Source organism: Passer montanus, unplaced genomic scaffold (assembly GCF_014805655.1).
Source record: "Passer montanus isolate IOZ18808 unplaced genomic scaffold, ASM1480565v1 scaffold6, whole genome shotgun sequence".
Classification (NCBI taxonomy): Eukaryota; Metazoa; Chordata; class Aves; order Passeriformes; family Passeridae; genus Passer; species Passer montanus.
The window spans coordinates 26,496-44,886 of record NW_024371037.1 but is presented as its reverse complement, the minus strand read 5'-3'; the positions used below and the strand labels follow the sequence as shown (position 1 = coordinate 44,886).

The window sequence follows — 18,391 nt, the reverse complement described above, 5'->3', positions numbered from 1 at the left end:
CCAGCCCTCCCAGTCTGTCTAACATGACATTGAGCTTTTAAGGGGAAGACCCAAAGCTCATTTCAGCTCCTCTGTCTTCCCATCTGGGAAGATAAAGCAATCCACTGAGGCTTCTCAGTTTATGGTATTATTGAAAGCAGGTCTCAATCTAGCAATAAGGCAGTGTGACTGAGCTGCAGGTTTGTACCTCAGACAGGCACCTGGCATGGAAGGGCTGCAGGGCTCAGTGCCCCAGCTGCCAACTGCACAACTCCCAGAAGTCACAAGTTCTGCTCCCATTCTCTGCTCTCCCCAGCTGAAACTCCAGCACTGCTGCTCCAGATTTTCCCAGCTATGCCCTAAGAAGGCACTGTATTTCCTCTACACTCTGCCTCCACATCTGGTGAGCTATGAACTGTTTTATCTTCCCTCCAATGGTAAACTACAATGGACACTCAAAGTTTTATGACTTTGTGACTTGCAAAACTTGTTTTTAAGAAATTCAGCACAGTTTTAATTAAGCTATAAATATTAAAAGCAAATTTAAATAAATCTGAATGTTGCAAGATGAAAAATTGAAACAATCCATAGCAACATGAAATTAAAACCCTCAAATATAAATCTCATTTTCTGAAATCAGCATGAATTCACAAAATATGTAAATCAAACAAATAAAAGGTTCAGTCCTCATGCTAATACAAAATAAGCAAAGCATATTGTAAGAAAGCTTGAGAAATTCTGTATGTTAAAGATATTCCTCATTACCCAGATTCAAAAGCGACCACCTCTCATGAAACACTCCCCTTTCAGCTGGAAGATCATCAAATTGCTTCCAGAACAAACACTTTTTTTAAGAAAAGTATTTTGGAGGTATATAACCACTTAAATGCTCTCCAGATTGCAAGGACTATTTAAGCATGGAATAGAGGAAGCCATCCATAAGGTGCATTTAACCTTGGGTAACCGTGGCACTGGAGAAAAATATATGTTGCTTAAAATGGAATTTTTCCCTTTTGTAACAGTTCTAGCCTTTCATTTTCAAAACAGGTTGTATATTTAAGGCAGAAATTCAAACAATACTTCAATGACTACCTACAAACATGCTGCAGCAAACAGGAAACATGAGCCATTCCAGACAGGACTGTCCCTGGAGAGCAAAAGAACCCGCACTGCTTACAAGGAATTGCTCCTTTAATTCTAAGAGACACTGGAAAGCCTCCTTTCCCTATGGCTACATCCAAACACTGATAAAACCTGAGTTAGAAAGATGGGATTTCTCTGATGAATGATGTTGAAAAGGTATGGGCATACATAACCAGTGTCAGAGCCCTCTGCACTCGGAAGAGCATCAGCTAGGATCTTCACACTGGGTGCTCAGGGGGATGTACATAGCACCACCAGGCTGGCTCTGAAGGCTGAGTGCCTGTTGGACAAAATATGCCTTTGCCAGATGTGTAAGTCATTAGGAAACTAGTCTAATATTAATCATCACACTTCAGCAAATGGATGTCCTTATTAATCTCTGGATTGAGAATCCAAAATACTTATTCTCTTTGCCCTCCTAACACCAAATTTTCCTAGACTTACAGACGTTCATCCATGAGTGGCGTATCAGAACACTGAATCAGTGAGTCTTAGCACACAAAATTATCTTAAAGCCCATCTCTCTAGGTTTTCCACTTTTAGCCCTGTGTTTTGAAGTGCTGAAAATCACTTTCAAAATTATATTAAATTTGATTTTTTTTTTTTTTAGTATCTAAAGGAAAAAAAACAATAGAGGAAAGAACAACCATAATCAGAAGCACGTCAATGAATAAGGAGTAAATGCAAGAATTTAAAAATTAACTATCTAGCTGGGGAAGGATAATGAAGGACAAAAAATAAGGTGGAAGAGCTTAGAATCTGAATTTTAAAATCTTTCCTGCAGTATTGATATTCTCAGATGAATGCTTCTGTGGCACCACGTTAGCATGACAATGTTTACAGCTTTATACCCCATTGCCTCCCTCTTTTTCTAAGTAATAGCTCACAAATATCAAGGCTGTGAAATTACCTTTGCAACCTGTATGCTAAGTGATATTTTTTCTGAAATTAAATGACAAAGCTTTTAGAGAGAACTAAAAACATCATAGTATTGCTGATGTGACGTTGTGCACTCTTATTTTTTTCCTTCTGTTAGACCTGGCTGCTTCATATATAAGGACACTCAATAAAAAAAACCTAAAAATGTGACTGTCAAACAACTGGCCCAGTAACAAAACCAACTTATGTGACTTCTTACAACATAAAATATTTTGGGGTTTGTCACAGCTCTTGGAAGCAATACAAAGTATCAGAACAAGTCATTCATATTTTGAAAATTTTATGCAAAAGTTTTTATGCAAAAACTGGTTTGACACAAAGGATGTTTAATAATTAATAGTGTTAATGTTACCAAGGGCATGTATTACTTTTTGTCAATAAGTTTTGTGTGATATTTGAAAATAAATAAGAGCCATTTGATGGCAACAATATGATCATGATATTACATTACAATTACTCCAACAACGTAGTTCAGGAACATGAAGGAAGAAGCTCAAGCTAAAGCAGCATGGTGCTGTTTGTCAAAGCACAGGTAACACAGAATGCGGAAAAGAGAAAAAAACTTCTCAGTCAAGACTCAGGAAGTCAAAATCCAGTCAAGTCATGATTCAGAAATCAAGTACATGCACCATAATTTTGTCTTCCTGATTGCAGAACAGCCTGTAATATTCAGAATAACTTGCTTTGCTGTCTAGAGTGCAGGCAATCTTTCAAAGATTGGTCCTTCCCAGTCTGCACATCTCTGGAGCAAACAGATTCAGTATGAAGTGTCCAGCTACGTAACAACAGCTTATAAAAACTGTCCATCACAAATGGAAATTAATATAAACTGAGGAACAGCAGAGTTGTACAAAAAAATTGCTAGAGTAACTCTTGAATGGGATTCATTTCAGATATACTTGACAATGTCAAAGTTAAATTAGGCACTTAGGTTTTGCTATCATCACTATATAGGTTTACAGGCACCACCAAAAGGCAATTTATTCCAGGTAGGATGGATTCAATCAGACCATTTTCCCCCGTAAGCCACTGAGGTAGCTAAAGTGATTAGTTCAATCTACTTGTCTGATTTTTGCATTGTCTAAAGCCACATGAGATGAGTGCTGTGTCATCTTTCAGACGAATTTTACACAAAAGATGTCAGTGCTCAGTGTGCTTCTAAATTCAAAATAGACAGAAAGCAAAAAGGAAAAAAATCATACCGTTAGAATAAAAAGGAAAACATGTAAATGCTATCCTTCACTTTTTGTTTTTTAGATATGAATCTTATAGGTATTCAGATTGTGAGGTGAGCAAACGCAGATAATATCTGAAACTATTTGAGACTGGAGAGGCTAATGATTGCCTAAAATCCACAGTATATTCAAGATTTCACTCTGGCAGTTACTCAGTGTTATTTGTTGGATTTCTTCCTTTTCTTTTTAATCTCACAGATTTTGGATAAAGTGAGACAGCACATGGGGTTTGATACCTTGATAAAATATAATCCTTGTTTTTTATTAATGTGGCAATAAGATTCAACTTTTCATTGCTAGCTTATTTCCAAAAAAATATGGTTTATACACAAACATACAAAGTTTTTAAGGATTTGCCAAATCTCATTGAGAAAAGAATGTAAATAGAAATTCTGACAGGGATGCAATGATTTTTTTGCTTTTTAAATGGCTTTTTAAATTTAAATAAACTTATTTTAATTGCTAGAATATGCTATGTATATATGTTATTTCTCTCCAGCAAATATCTAATCAAGAAGGATGAATTTACCCTGGCAGGTATTCATACAGGGTAAACATGAGATAAGAATGCTTGTAAATCAACAGGCTTCATGATGGAAAATCAAAAAGACAAAATTACAATCCAAGAAAGCTGAACAGGCCTTTGGATCTTGTCAGCAAGGTAATGAACAGTAGCACAGGATAAATTTGCCTATTATGTTTACAAGACATTGCCACAGAAGCACAATAGCATTATCTATAATACTAGAAGCAAATTGCTTTGGTTGCATTAAAGACATTACTGTAGAATAAATAATATGCTTTTAAAAATCAAAATGCAAGTGCATATCCATGTATTTTAAAATATAAATTACAATTAACAGGAAATAATTAAGACAGACCAACTTAAAGATAAATGGAAATAAACATATTACTGTATTAAATTTCAGTTCTAGTACCAAGATTTATGAATAAATAATTTTTATTTATTCAGTTTCTAATCAAAGTATGAAGATATAAGCTCAAACATTTTTAAAAGAACAAGAGGTATCAATCCACTGTGTTAAACGATAATTGTACCTTGTTTATCAAAATAAAGGCAATTTGAAAGGCTCATTTCTTCAGAAAAAAAATGTACAGCCAGTACATTGCAGTTCACAGCTCTTAAGAATAATAGATATCCCTCCTTATTTAGCAACAGAAATTCCACGTATATTCCACTGTCCTCTTTCAAGGGGGTTATACAAAACTCAGGTCTTCCAGCTCCAGAGTTTACAATAACATTTTGATGAAGACAGACATGGAAATGAACATTCAGACCCAATCTGAAATTAAGGTAATGACTAGGTGGCTTCTATATTGCAATATTTAGGCCATCATGAGTAGCCACTGCAGGCATGTGCATTTTATCAAGTTCCATGGATGAATATACACACAGCAGGTTTAAAATAGGCTAATGCATCAGTGTTTAGCACAACTGCAAAACACAGAGCTGTATCACAGCAGAATTTTTCCAGTACCTGTGCTTCTAAGTATTGAAAAATAACTAATTTTCTCTAATATTATGCTGGACACTAAATATTTATATGTTTTGCAATATGTATATACATGCAGACATAACCCTTAAGTTTAACAGAAATAATGTCTTACCTTCCATCTCTATCCCAGTCATATACTTCTACTTTAATTGTCCTAAAAAAAAAAAAATAAAACAACAACACAACCCTATTAAAATGTTAATTATGTACCCGGACTGCCTTTCAGATTAATAGCATAGGGATGCATCACTTGTGCCAAATCCAAAAAGCAGATTTTTTCAGTCATTTCTCATGGGGCAGAAAATAGCCTGTCAGGTTACACAACGCTTCTTCATAAATCAATAGCTAAATACAGTGGAAACTAAGGAAACACACTGGAAGTTTGACCAACATATTTTTACTTGCTGATGCTCTGAATTTTCTGTGGTTTTTAAAATAAATGATTCTTTAAACTTTAAAGTATTATCAAAGCTTATAAGTACTGTTTCCTTATGAGTAAAGTGAACTCTTGAGGGCAGCTCTAACCTTGGGAAACAGGTAAAAGGAAAAAGCAGACATTTCCCAAGTAAAGATCAATCATCTTTCACATGCTTACTTCAAGAGTGGATTTCTTAAAATGCAAATACTACAGAGCATATTATCATCAACATCCTTGGTGAAACAGGAAAGATATTTGAGGATAGAGATAGTATATAGCTTCACCTCCTTTTACTACAGAAAGTGCATATATTAAGCAAATTCAACTACCACTAGCAGTGAATCCTATTTGGCCTAAAATTAACTGAACATGGGATAGAAAAATAACACCTCCCATATTTTAAGCAACCATGTAACTTACTTTTATTCTTCAGAACAGTTTCACATGAAGTGAAGTCATCAGGGCTGTCTTATTAATAGCAGGGACAAGAATCTAAGCAATTATTTTGTAATTTGCTTCCATGGAAGCTCCTCCTCATTCTTCCAATTACATACAGTCAAATATATATATTGATTAATTTTCTTTACTAAGAAAGGACTCTTTGGGGATAAAGCTGAGCAACAGCTGATATTTTATACAATATAGTATCAAGCAATTCACAGCTGGATGTTTTCCATATTTTTTATGATATTCCAAAATAGAAAAAGAAGAATGCCCTTTGTCTGGATGTACCTCTTTTCAAGTCAAATTTAAAGGCTCTTAACCACACCATTTGTTATATTTTATAGCTCTTGCATAATTCAGGTTGGATTTAAGTTACCTTACAATGAAAACGGATTAAAGTGAAAGTTGTTCTGCAGAACAAAGTGAAAAACAATTTCAAACCTCTTATCCTACCAAGTATTTCAGCCTTCAAAGGAAACTATTTTCACCTTCAGAGGAATTTAGCAAAAAAAGACAATATCACAATGTTTTTTCCCTAGACAATCATTATTTTACTTCCATTTCAAAACCTGTTATGACAGACAGAACACACCACTAAGTTAAGATTTATGTAAGGTTTAGTGGGATTTAAGTTTTGAATAGTCTTACAAATCTGTGTCCAAATAGCAAAATCATCTCAGTGAGAAAACTCAGATTATCAAAATAAATTATTAAGAATATCAAGATAAATTCCTGAGAAGGATCTTCAGACAGGTAACTGCAGTAAGAGCGATTCGTCCTTGAATAAAGCTCCTCTCTTTGAAATGAAATTTATTTCATATTAAAGGATTAATTACAGATCTTGACTTTTATCTATTTTGCATGATATGCAAGATATTAAAAGACCTTTCCAATCTTCACATACTGAAACTTAACCTTTACCTTAAAGGACACAGTTTAGAGGATGGGTTTCCTAGTTTAATATTAAAAACCCCCCTTTCATTTAAAAATAATTAAGGTTACAGATGGGTGTCTCTGTTTTAAAACTTTTATGCAGAAAATAACTAAGTGCTTTTTGAAAGCTCGTACTAAGAGCTTTCTTAGAGAAAGAAAGAACAAAGACATTAGACACTAACTGCAGTACTGAAATGCCATTCCTGTGATGTCTGAAAACACTGTATAATTGCATAGTTTGAGAAAAATTAAGTGAATCCTGGTCATTCCATAATGAAAACATGGACAGGGTTCACTCAGAAGCATGCACCAGCTGAACATTTAGTCTCCCCGCAACCAGAATAAACATTTACTGTGACATACTTCTACTAATGACATTATTCCCACCTTTCACATCTCTCATAGAACCCAGAGCACCAAAAATTTATCTGTGAAACTATCACTGTCTGAAAGAGACCTCTGGGATTTGTGTTTTATGTATTACCATGTGGATGTTAGGAAGTTAATCCTTATCTTTAGAAAGGGTTTTCTAACTAAAAAACCCCAAACCTCTGAAATTTTTTCTGGACTATCAGCAGGTTAATTTGAATTAAACTGATAGCTAATGACTTCTTAATTTGAAACATGATTGTTGTGTGCAGGACTACAAAGTCCCATGGAGCCTTTATTCACTGAGCACATCATGTTGAAAGGAGGTCAACAGTAGATACACAATAATAATTTGAGGAGTGCTATTACACTTTTAAGCTCCCTTAATTTGGAATGCTGAAGTTATTTCAATATGCTTGCATCACAACATCTTTCCTAATTATTATGAAAACTTTTTTCTTTAATATGATAAACAGTGCATTGTCCAGAGACTAGCTTAATGAATACTATTTTGTTCATGCATTATGCACATTAACCCAAATACAAGTAAAAACTTCTATTTGAATATGCTAATTACAAAATTGCTTTGTTTTCATTGCATCTGAGTAAAAGAGTAACCAACATGGCCATTTTTAAGGAGTCTAAAAACACCCATTTCCACTGAACTAATTTGTAAAATGTTGATTTAAAACATCTTATGACCACCTAAAGATAGATCCTTTTGCATGGCACCACTGAAAACTTCAAACCTGAAGATGACTGCCTTCTGTGTTTCTCATCTAGTGATCTATGTATTTTAAAGGCTTTCATTTATCAGCACCCTCTGACATTGCATTATCACCCAAGGAAAACAGATCATCATTGTTTTTCATCGAAACATTAAAAAATATTTGTGTACACTTGTCACAGACACCATGCTTTAAATTAGTCTTTTATTTCTGTTTCTAATTCACACTATAGAGAGCAAAGAGCTTTTTCCAGAAAATATCACTAACATTTCCTACAGATTCAGCATATATGCTTAATTTTTCTAAATTCTTTAATGTGATGAATGGTTTTGAACACCTATTATCCTTTCAAAATGTTGATTAAATAAAGAACACAAGAGTCAGGGAGAAAAAAATTGTATATGCTAAAAAAACTTAAGCTACATCTTACCGGTCATAGTCTCCATTACACAGTGCTCTGACAGAAATCTTGAATGCCTGCCACACTGGATTCAATGTATTTTTCACAACTTCTGTTTTGTGGCAGATTGTAAAACTGCAATTAATTAAAAAAAAATTAAGATCCATTTTGTATTTATTTACTTTTTCTTTTGCATCATCAAAGATGAAATTAAAAGAGCTGTAATCATTCATACATACAATGGACACATAAAATATAAGGCAAGAAAGAAATAAATATGGTAGAATCAGAAGGAAGGGAAGACTAAAGAGTCCTGCTAGAGAGGGATTACAGACTAGAGTGCTAAACAACTCTTAATCTGAAATGTTTTTACTCACAACTTCAACAGAAACTATAACCATTCAGTGAGTGTTTCAGGGAAGAGCAGCTTCCATCCCACTAGTTTAAACAGACCTTGTACCTCCAGGAATTAGTACAGATTTCAGAAAGAAAGCAATCTTGTGAGGATCTGGCTCTTGCTTTGAGATTAAGAAACTGAGCCAAGGTAATGATGGCTTTCAGATTTTTACTCCCCATTTTATGTCCATGACTTTTTAACTAGGACTGTCTAAGGTAAAACATATAAACCTCTCTGAGATACAATGATCACCTTCTCTCATGAACTGTATTCACATATTCTGCTTTCTCTAAATGATACAAAATTAAAACACCTCTTTTGGATCACCTTCTCTCATGAACTGTATTCACATATTCTGCTTTCTCTAAATAATACAAAATTAAAACCTCTTTTCAGCCCCCATCCTGGGGACTGAATTGTTCACAAGAAAGCAAGAGACAAGGTCACTGGTGAAATCATTACTGAAATTCCTCACCCAGTTGCAACTAAAGTTATCCCTTGAGGGAATGTGCTCCTTGTGCCCCAAACACCTACACTTTTATCCTGGCTATGATTCAGAAGACATGCCTGAAGCCTAAAAAACAAAAAAAGGAAGCATGCTTCTGCCAGAGGTGCAGAAGTACTGCCCCAGCATCCTGTTGGATTCAGGAGACCTATAAAGCATTACTGGCTCCACACTCACCCCTTAGAAGGAAGTGGGGAAGAACGGCACTTACGGCCAAGAGAGGCTGCATGTACCAGTGCTCCCAGTAACACCCAGAGAAATTTCACCAGTGACCTTAATGCCACTCACAAAGGAGCCAAAACTTCTCTAGGCTTGCAGTTTTACATAGGCAGTGTATACTCAGGAAACTGCTCCTATAATCTGCCTCCCAGAGAAAAAAAGCAGGTAAGAGATGCACATGCCCATACACAGATTTATGCTAACAACTGTTCCAGCTAAGTTACACAGAAAAGTACCATTATGTATCATAATACTTGGTTTGGTTTGATACATGCTAGATGTGAAAACTTTCAGTTTCCAAGAAATCTGAACCTGCTAGTAGATCCCCACAAAGGCAGAGTGTTGACCAGTGCATGTCAAGGCTTAGCAGTGGAACAGAAGAGATTAGCCTACTTTAACAAATTAAAGCATGAATGTAGCAGCCATTTGTAAAAACTATAAATTCTATTTTGGGGATTTTTAAATTCAATTTCTTAGAACTATGTAAAAAAGATAAAAAATATTTCCCAATTTAAATTTGCAGTATAAAATGTTTTTATCTAAGCACAATTTCTAAGCATTAGCATATTTTGCAGCTACAGTTTTCTTTGAGAATTCTATTTAATTTAAATGCATACTATATCTTCACAAAAGTAATGCTATTTAGCTATTTTATTACAATTAATTGTCATAATGCTCTGTATTTGTGAGACATTTACCTCTTAAAACCCTCAATTACAGTGTTTGATCAATTTGTTGTAATAGTTTTCTTCCTATACTGCCTAACATGACAAACTGAAATCCAACAAACATTATAAAAGAAACGCAGCTTAATCTGGAAAGTCAAAAAAAAACAAAAACAAACTATATTATCTGTAAATAATTAAGTTACCTAATGAGTAGCAGCAAAAATACTTAACAGGCACCTACCTGCCATCTTCATTGCTTCGATGGAATACAAGGAAAGGATCAGATTTCCCAAAGAAGTCCTTCTTGTCTAGCTTGTTTGCACAAAATTGCATTAAAACTGAATCCTGAAATGAATAATAAAGTAAAATTACAGACAGCATGCACTCTACTACACTAAAAAAAATTTACTAAACTATGCAAATAGAAAACAAAACAAATGGGGATACAAGTGTCTTCTAAATGCTCTCTACACATTCACATTTGTGTAATGTCTTCATAGTGCAGTTTGAACGGCTGGAACCAAGAATTCCTTTGTAGGGACACCAGAAAAAGAACAATTTTCTATGCTAAAATGGCTCAGGATTTTTCAAGGATTTCCTGACATCCAAAACTGCCCTCTGAAAGAAGGAGATGCAGAGGCAAGGCAAGTATATTAGAATTAATTTTAAAAACTCCAGTCAGGCACAACTCAGCCTCATTCCTTCAGTGACTTAGACCTGTTGTTGTCTGCTCCTACTGCTTGTCAAGCAAATGACTGCTGGCTCTTTAGAGTCTGGAACCTTCAAGAAAATGAGCCTGAAAGGTACCGAGTACATCCAATCTGACAACAAATAAGGAAACAAGTTTCTTTGCTGTGATCAGGCAAACTGGAAGTCACACATGTCATTTCTTTGGGCAAAGTAAAGAATGAAAAAAAGATTGTAAATGCAAAGATAAACTTGCAGCAGACTCACCAGCTAACTGGGGCAGGGCCTGCTGGGAGATTATTCCATAAACAGATCTTGAGGTGCAACAGCAACAAGAGGATGATGACAGAAAATGTGGGCTCACCATTGAGTGGGGCAGGAGACCAGGTGACAAAAGACATTTCAAGGTCCATGTTTCTCATAGTTTTCTATGTCTTGGTCTTACTGCTAAGATTTGCCTTCAAGACTCTTGGAAACCTGAGACCCAGACCTGAGAAAGTCTGCAACAAGGATAACTTGTGCTTGGTAGAGGAGGACCAGGAAAGGAACATTTAAATCAGACCAGACCTACAGAAGTCCATGGGACTTGGTAGAAGGTACCTTAGAGTGCTGATGGAGTTGGCTAATATTACTGTGGGGCCACTTTCAGTTACCTCTGTAATGTTACAATGTTCAGGGTAAGTTCTGCTGTCTTTGAGAAAGGGCAAGAGACATCAAAAAGGATTTGCAAAGAGGAAATTCATGCCTGATCCACTGGAAGCCTTTCCTGACAAAATGAGTGGCTGAGTGGATGAGAGCAGCCTAGTGGATGTTGTTTATTCTTCACCTTAGCATGGCCCTATACACTGTCTCACATAAAACCTTGTTCACAAACGAATGGATTATGGACTAGAAAACTGGACAGTTCAGTGGCTGGACTGATGGGCTTCAAAGGGTCATATTGAATGGCACAAAGTCCACCTGGGACCAGTCACTAGCAGTGTACCAAGGCATCAAAAATGGGCTAAGAATTCTGAACACCTTCAGTAACAACCTGGATGACGGACAGAGTAGACCCTCTGCAAGTTTGCAAAGAACACAAAACTAGAAATAGCAGTTTATACAACTCATGGCTGTGCTGTCATTCAGAGACATCTGTACAGGCTGGAAAAACTAACCAATATGAACCTCATGGGTTCCACAGAGCAAAATGCTAGGTACTGCAGTTGAAGGGGAATAACCCTATGCACCAGGACAGGCTGCAGCCCAACAGCTGCAAAGCAGCTTGGCAGAAGAGGACTGAAGGGGCTTGGTGGATACCAAGCTGATCAATGTGTTCTTGTCAGCAAAGGCCAACAGCCTGCTGAGCTACATCAGGAAGGGTGCTGACAGAAAGTTGAAGGAAGAGACTCAGCTTTGGTGAGGCCTCTCCTGAGGTACTGTTCATCCCTGGAGCACTATTCTAGGCTACAGTACAAGGAAGACACAAACATGCTGAAGCAATTCCACCAAAAGCGTCACTAAAATGATTAAGGGACTGGACCATCTCTCATCTGGGGAAAGGCAGAGAGAGCTGAAATTATTTAGCCTGGAAAACAGAAGGTTTATCAATTTGTGTAAGTACATGATACTAGGGAATAAACAGCCTATGGTTAGTGGCATCCAGTGGAAGAAAAGGTTGCAATATGTACATACTTAAAATGTGAGAAATTCCACTTAAACATAAGGAAAAACCTTTTTACTCTGAGTGTGATGAAAAGCTGTAACAGAGAAATTGTGGAGATTGCTTGGACTTAAAGCCCAACTGCACAGATCCCTGAGTAACCTGCCCTAAGAGGGGCAGGAGTATTGGACTAGACAATCTTCCAAGGTCTTCTCCAACCTCAGCAATTCAGTGATTTCAAAACTCACTGGCATTCTGAATATGAGCTGTAAAAATCTGGATAAAGTACAAAAATCCAGACGATCAAGTACGTGACAGCTGCTGAGACATTACAAGAGACTGCAAGAGAGTGAGGACATGAAGGAGCATTAGAGAGAATGCAAGAGATACTGAGAATCGGCTTCTGCTTTTTGCTTCTTCCCTCTGAAACTAAGAGCAAGTTAAGAGAAAGCATTACAAGAGACTGCAAGAGAGTGAGGACATGAAGGAGCATTAGAGAGAATGCAAAAGATACTGAGAATTGGCTTCTGCTTCTTTCTGCTTCTTCCCTCTGAAACTAACAGCAAGTTAAGAGAAAATTAAAGGAAAACAGAAAATTCTAACTTCTTACATAATTCACAAAATGCAAATTTCTAAGTTATATCATTAACAATCCAGTGCAGTGTAAATCACAAAATAATTTCCATGTTATTTTTGTAAAGCAATGAGCACACTTACTCTGCAACACCCTAGTTCCTCTGCTGTTACTATGACTGTTCCACACTTCTTCCCAGGAATTCCTCTGCAAAATACACAACCACAACACTTTAGTTCCTTAATGTCATGTATGAAAATTACAGCTGACACACAGAGCTCAAGGCAAGTTTTCAAGCCACAAAGCTGAAGACATGCAATTCAATTTCCCTCTTCTGCCACTTGTCCTGTGTAAAAAAGTTGGTTTTTCTGAAGTGAATTGGTAAATGAGTTGCATATTTATTCTAACTAGCAAGAAACAAATTAGTTTTTATTTTAAAGGAAACAGCATTCAAAGTTTCAATAGGCTGAAATAGTACCAGAATTCTACTATCCACCCTCCCACTGATGTTTCCTTTAGAGATGACTCTACAACCGATTTCTGAAAAACATCCTATTGAAAATTTTACTTTAAAAAACCCCCCTAAAATATAGCTAAAGGTAAACACCAGAATTATTTTACAACATTTATTCCGAAATGTCTATGAAGACACATAATAATCTCACCATCCTATCTGATACAGGAGTTGCAAAAAAATTACTATTCACCCAGACAGCAATTAAAAATACAGGCTGCAACACCAGAAATCCCAAAACAGTTCCTCAGCGTAAAAAGCAGCAGAGAAACAGAAAATCCACACATAATCTGATAGCATTTAGTACCAGCAGCCTTTTGGATGGGGACACACTCAACACAGAAGGCCATGGGCCTTATAAAAGAGGGACGATATTAACATGATTTTTCATAAAGAGGTGAAATACTTCATCAAAATTAGCACAGAATTTCTCTACAGAAAGTAGAGAAGTTCTCATTATTCAGCAACTAAAAACTCTACCAAATGTATTGTATGGTTTTTGATGCTATTAAGTAAAAACTTAAGTCTACATGCATGAAAATAGTACTGGAACATTTGCAGACACTAAAGACTTTGTTCTCTTACAAATTCCCTTAAAAAAATTCCTTAAAAAAAAAATCCTTAAGTGTAAGGTAAGCACTCTGAGAAAAACATCAGTGGTCACAGATCAGGCAAATGGAACAAACTTTAACTTGCAATAATGCCCTGTAAGAAAAAAAAAATAATTTCAAGCTGGTCAAAACTTCAAGTACGAAAAAAAAAAATTACTTAGAGATTCATCATTACATACCAATCTTTCCAATTGCCAGAGAAATACTGACCAATACTATGCTAAAGACAAGCATGTAAGAGTTCTACCTGTTAAAATCCAGAATAAAGGACCGTTGCTCATCTTCCTTAGCTCTAAGAGATAGCTGGTAGTGAGCTACCCTGGAACTGGTTCTATTGCATGGAAATTACAATAGAAAAATTTATGTTTGAGCAACTAGTCTCTCGGGGTTTCTCTGGAAAGAGTTACAGATCAGGGCTTGTGGAGTAATAATTTCAAGTACGAGATAGATAGATAGATAGATAGATAGATGGATAGATAATTAACTGTAATCTATATTGCATAACTGCAGTCGATTCCACCATTCAAGAGCTAGTTATCTGAAACTCGGATATAGAAAATGTGCCAGTCTAAGTGTAAACAGAGTGGAAACTAAATAAAGGAAAATAAAATGTGAAAATCTACATTTCAGTGGGTCCTACTGGCTTGAGAGCTCAGAACCTGTAGGTTTCTCTACAGTGATCACCTCTTTTTGGGCAGTATTTGAAAGAGCAGGAAATGTCATTGTTACAGGAACAGAACAGACAACCATTACCAAAGAAAGGTTTTCAACAATACCTGCATGTCCATATAAGATACAGTCTTGAGAAATAATTATTGTCTCCTTAGAATAAATGATTTCACAATTGAGACACCACATCTGCAGCATCAAGAGAAGTTTAAAAGGACATTCTGAAGAGTACTTGGGCTTTAAAAAGGAGGACTGAAAGGAGGACCTTTGCAGAGCCTGTGTAAAAGATGATCATTTATGTGGAAATTCAAACCTGAGAGATGAAAAAGGGCCTCCAATTTTGCAAGCTGTAATTGCAATGAGGCAGAGGATGGAACATCTTTCAGGTCATTCAAAAATGTACAGGCTTATCCCTGAATTTGCAGAGCCTAGCCCTCTGACAGTCACACCCACAGATAAAAGGATAGGACAAATATATATGGGAAGTTGGGAAGTTCAGGTATTTTTCTATCACTTATGTTCACAGCAAAATGACAGGAAAAAGAACTTCACATAATAGGCCATCTGGCTCCAGTAGAGCCTCATTAGCAGGCAATGGCACTCAGATGTGAATAACTAGCATAGAATGCTCATTAAGCTTTGCAATGGCCCCATCTCCTCATCAAAGGAAATCCCTACAGGAATGCACTTAGCAGATCCTGAAAAAAACCATTGCTCAGAGTTATAAATGTGGCTAGCATCTTCTCTCTAGGAAAACAGAATGTGCAGAGATCTAATTCTGGATAATGTCTGAGCAGGTGACACTCTTGAGAGAAAAAGGAAACCACACCATTTCGGGAAGTAGATGAATCTGCACATTATCCTTTCATGCCAGTACAGCTGGAACACGTGAGGCCAGGCAGAGTAAATCTTACACATGGAGCTTGTCTTGAGAAGGCATTTAATGAATCTAGTAACACAACAGGTAAAGAGAAAAACATTACTGTTAAAATGTCACATTATCCATTTCACCTTCTTTGAATTCCTAGAATTATTTTCCAATAGAAATTATCCAAAACAAATGTTTACATCTGTATCTGGCCAGACTGTAAAATAAAGTGCAACACTAAAGTATGTTCTTGAACAAAAAATGCTCACTGTCACAAGGATAACAGGCTACCACACTACAATACTGGGAGCAAGACTCTCCTGTGACAGACTGCATAAAATTCCAAGTCTGTAATGGTTTCAGAAAAAGAAGGAGGTTCAGGGGACAATCTCACAATTGCCAAGAAGAAATACTGTCAGGTTCATGCCTCAGAGGTGTAATCCACTGTGCTTGTAAACACCAATGAAACTGCAAGGCATACATGCCATGCAGGCAAAGAAAAATGTGAATTGTGTACCTTCACTTTTGTACTTGCCATGAAGATTAGTGCAAGGTGTGTTTCAGCCCTCCTGCCTGACCACAGCAATGGTGACCCTCTAGGCTTGAGATGTTTTACTTTCACACTGAGGAAGGACAAGACTACCCTTTCACTGTAGACTTCCTCAGGGAACCTTCCCTGATGATGCACAATTTGACTTCAAGCTGGACAGCTCATGGCAGCCATGGAATCCTGAATTGTGTAAGACTTTTGCAAATGCCTAAAGTAGATAGAGGTTCTTCCAGAGAATAATAAGCTTCAAGTCTTTCTAATTTTCATTTTGAAAGAACATCAGAGCTTCCTTGAATGCCAATCAGAGAATGGAATTCAAGCTTCTCAATCTGCTTAAGTATAAAAAATGCTACTTCTGTAGGGTAGCTGATTGGGACTGAAGCAGCACCAAGCATTCTCTTCTTTGTACATTCATTGGCAGAGAACTGAAGAGGGAAAATGCTAATGAACTTCAGAAATATGGTGAAAAGATAAAGTTCTCTTAACTCATAGATCATAAAGAGCATTCATGCTATGAGAACACAGACTTGACTTCATAAATAGAACAGTAAACTCAAAGCAGTAAATATCTCTAAAAAGGGAAGACATGCAATATTGTCAATTCCATTCTCATTGTTTGACTATTAAGAGACATTAAACATACATCTATGAGCAAACAATCCTGAAATGCACTGCAAAGTTTCCTAAATAACAGAAATGTCTCCTAGACATCCAGACTTCAGAGAGTCCAGAATGGACAATCACCCAGGCACAGCTGTCAAGTCACAGTACTGCCAAAACCAGCAATGACAGAATAAAACAGGGACAATATGAAGAACTGATAAAAAGTCAAACATTCTCTCATTAACATGTGTCTACCCACATGTTGGGTCCACTTAGTAACTACCATACAAGACAGTATCGGAACCCAGACCTGAGAAATGCTTGTTTACCCAAGAGAAAATACATTACACAGGCCAAGACAACTGTGAAGCAAGACCTCTTTTCCACACAATCTTCACTGATATTTTTTCTTTTCTAATAGATAATTTCAAACTTTAAACTTCACCTGTTACTCATTTCAGACTTCATTTAACCTGTACCAAATGCCAAACTGCTGAATGGATGCTTTTTAATCTACATGTTCAAAATAAATTTCAGGAATTTTCTCAGGAAAAAAAAAGTGTACTGCACTGAATACTAATTGAGGACAGAAACAAATTTCAAAAAGTCAGGTGAGATTCATCTTACTAAATACAAATGTCTTCAAAGTTAGCACTTTCTCTGACCAAGTGACCACAGGCTTCCAGTAGAATCAACTGACAATCAGTCAACCCAGTCCATGGAGTTGTGACAGTGCAATTTGCTGTGGCAGCTGGCATGAGCTAGGCCTAGGCAGTGAAAAGTCAGTGAGCTGTTGCTTTAGTAGAAGAAAATAGGGCCAACCTCTTGTCCCAGTTGGCAAGACAGTATTTCTGTGCTCAAACTGTGCAGCCATCAAGACTAAAACATGTCCAGAACAAGCAGTGACCTGCTGTGTGTTGCCATCCCACAGTGCTGGAGCTCTGGTTCTCCTGGGACAGCCCTGGAGCTGGGCAGGGGCTGCTCCCTTAACTGTGCAACTGGAGTTCCCCTGCCTGTGCCTTGTAGCTCTGTGATTCTTTCAGTGTGTGGAGATGAGCTTCCAAAAGCTGATGACTCTCCTGGGATGGCCCTGAAAGCAACTAGGGCAAGGTATTTGGGCTCCCCCACCAACCATTGGGACACTCTTCTCATTTGTTCACAGACCACTCTTTAAATCACATAACCTAACACAATTTCTCTATTATGACACTTACTGTACTGGTCCTCAAGATTATTTCCTAGACATGTTTTTAAAAGTTGAATATCCAGAATGGGATTAAGGGGAGAATCATAAAATACTGCTGTCTAATAACCACAATATTTGCTGACATTAATAATTTTGAGTGATTGTGTTCGACAAAAATTATGGATTAGTTAATTCATTTGCTAATTGTCCAAAATGAAACCTAAAATATCATAGCCTATATAAAGAAAGATTTCTACTGCATGTAACTATTTACTCTCTCTTAAAAGCCATATCTGTCAATTCTGTATATCAAGAGATCTCACAGCAAAAAAGCTCCACAACTCTAGCCTCATGCAGCAGTATGCATTCATCCAACATTCCAGAATACTTACACAATTGATTTTTCCAGTCTGCTCCCCTGTGATCCCACTATTTCTCCCAGTGTGCAAAACATCTGTCCCAAAAAATCCTGAAAAGCAAAAACATAAAAAATCAGAATTCATATTTCACACAATGAAATTTGGTTTCCCATTTATCTGAGCTGTTCCCTACTGAAGAACACATTCTGCTGAACACCACATCTTAGTAATAAC

The 18,391-nt window shown here is 36.7% G+C and overlaps 1 protein-coding gene across 3 annotated transcripts in view; it reads right to left on the bottom strand.

Annotated features, from left to right (window-relative positions):
- Positions 1–18,391, bottom strand: part of CPNE8 (copine 8) — a 70,439-nt gene that overhangs the window by 27,199 nt on the left and 24,849 nt on the right. For 2 of the 3 annotated variants that reach the window (XM_039726951.1, XM_039726952.1), the window contains 5 exons: positions 18,191–18,267; positions 12,941–13,004; positions 10,136–10,239; positions 8,136–8,240; positions 4,926–4,967 (listed from right to left, as the gene is read on the bottom strand). In XM_039726951.1, coding sequence (XP_039582885.1) covers positions 4,926–4,967; positions 8,136–8,240; positions 10,136–10,239; positions 12,941–13,004; positions 18,191–18,267 — 392 coding nt within the window. Of the gene's footprint in view, positions 1–4,925; positions 4,968–8,135; positions 8,241–10,135; positions 10,240–12,940; positions 13,005–15,420; positions 15,523–18,190; positions 18,268–18,391 lie in introns of those variants that run through there. The other variant, XM_039726953.1, reaches the window with a different exon arrangement.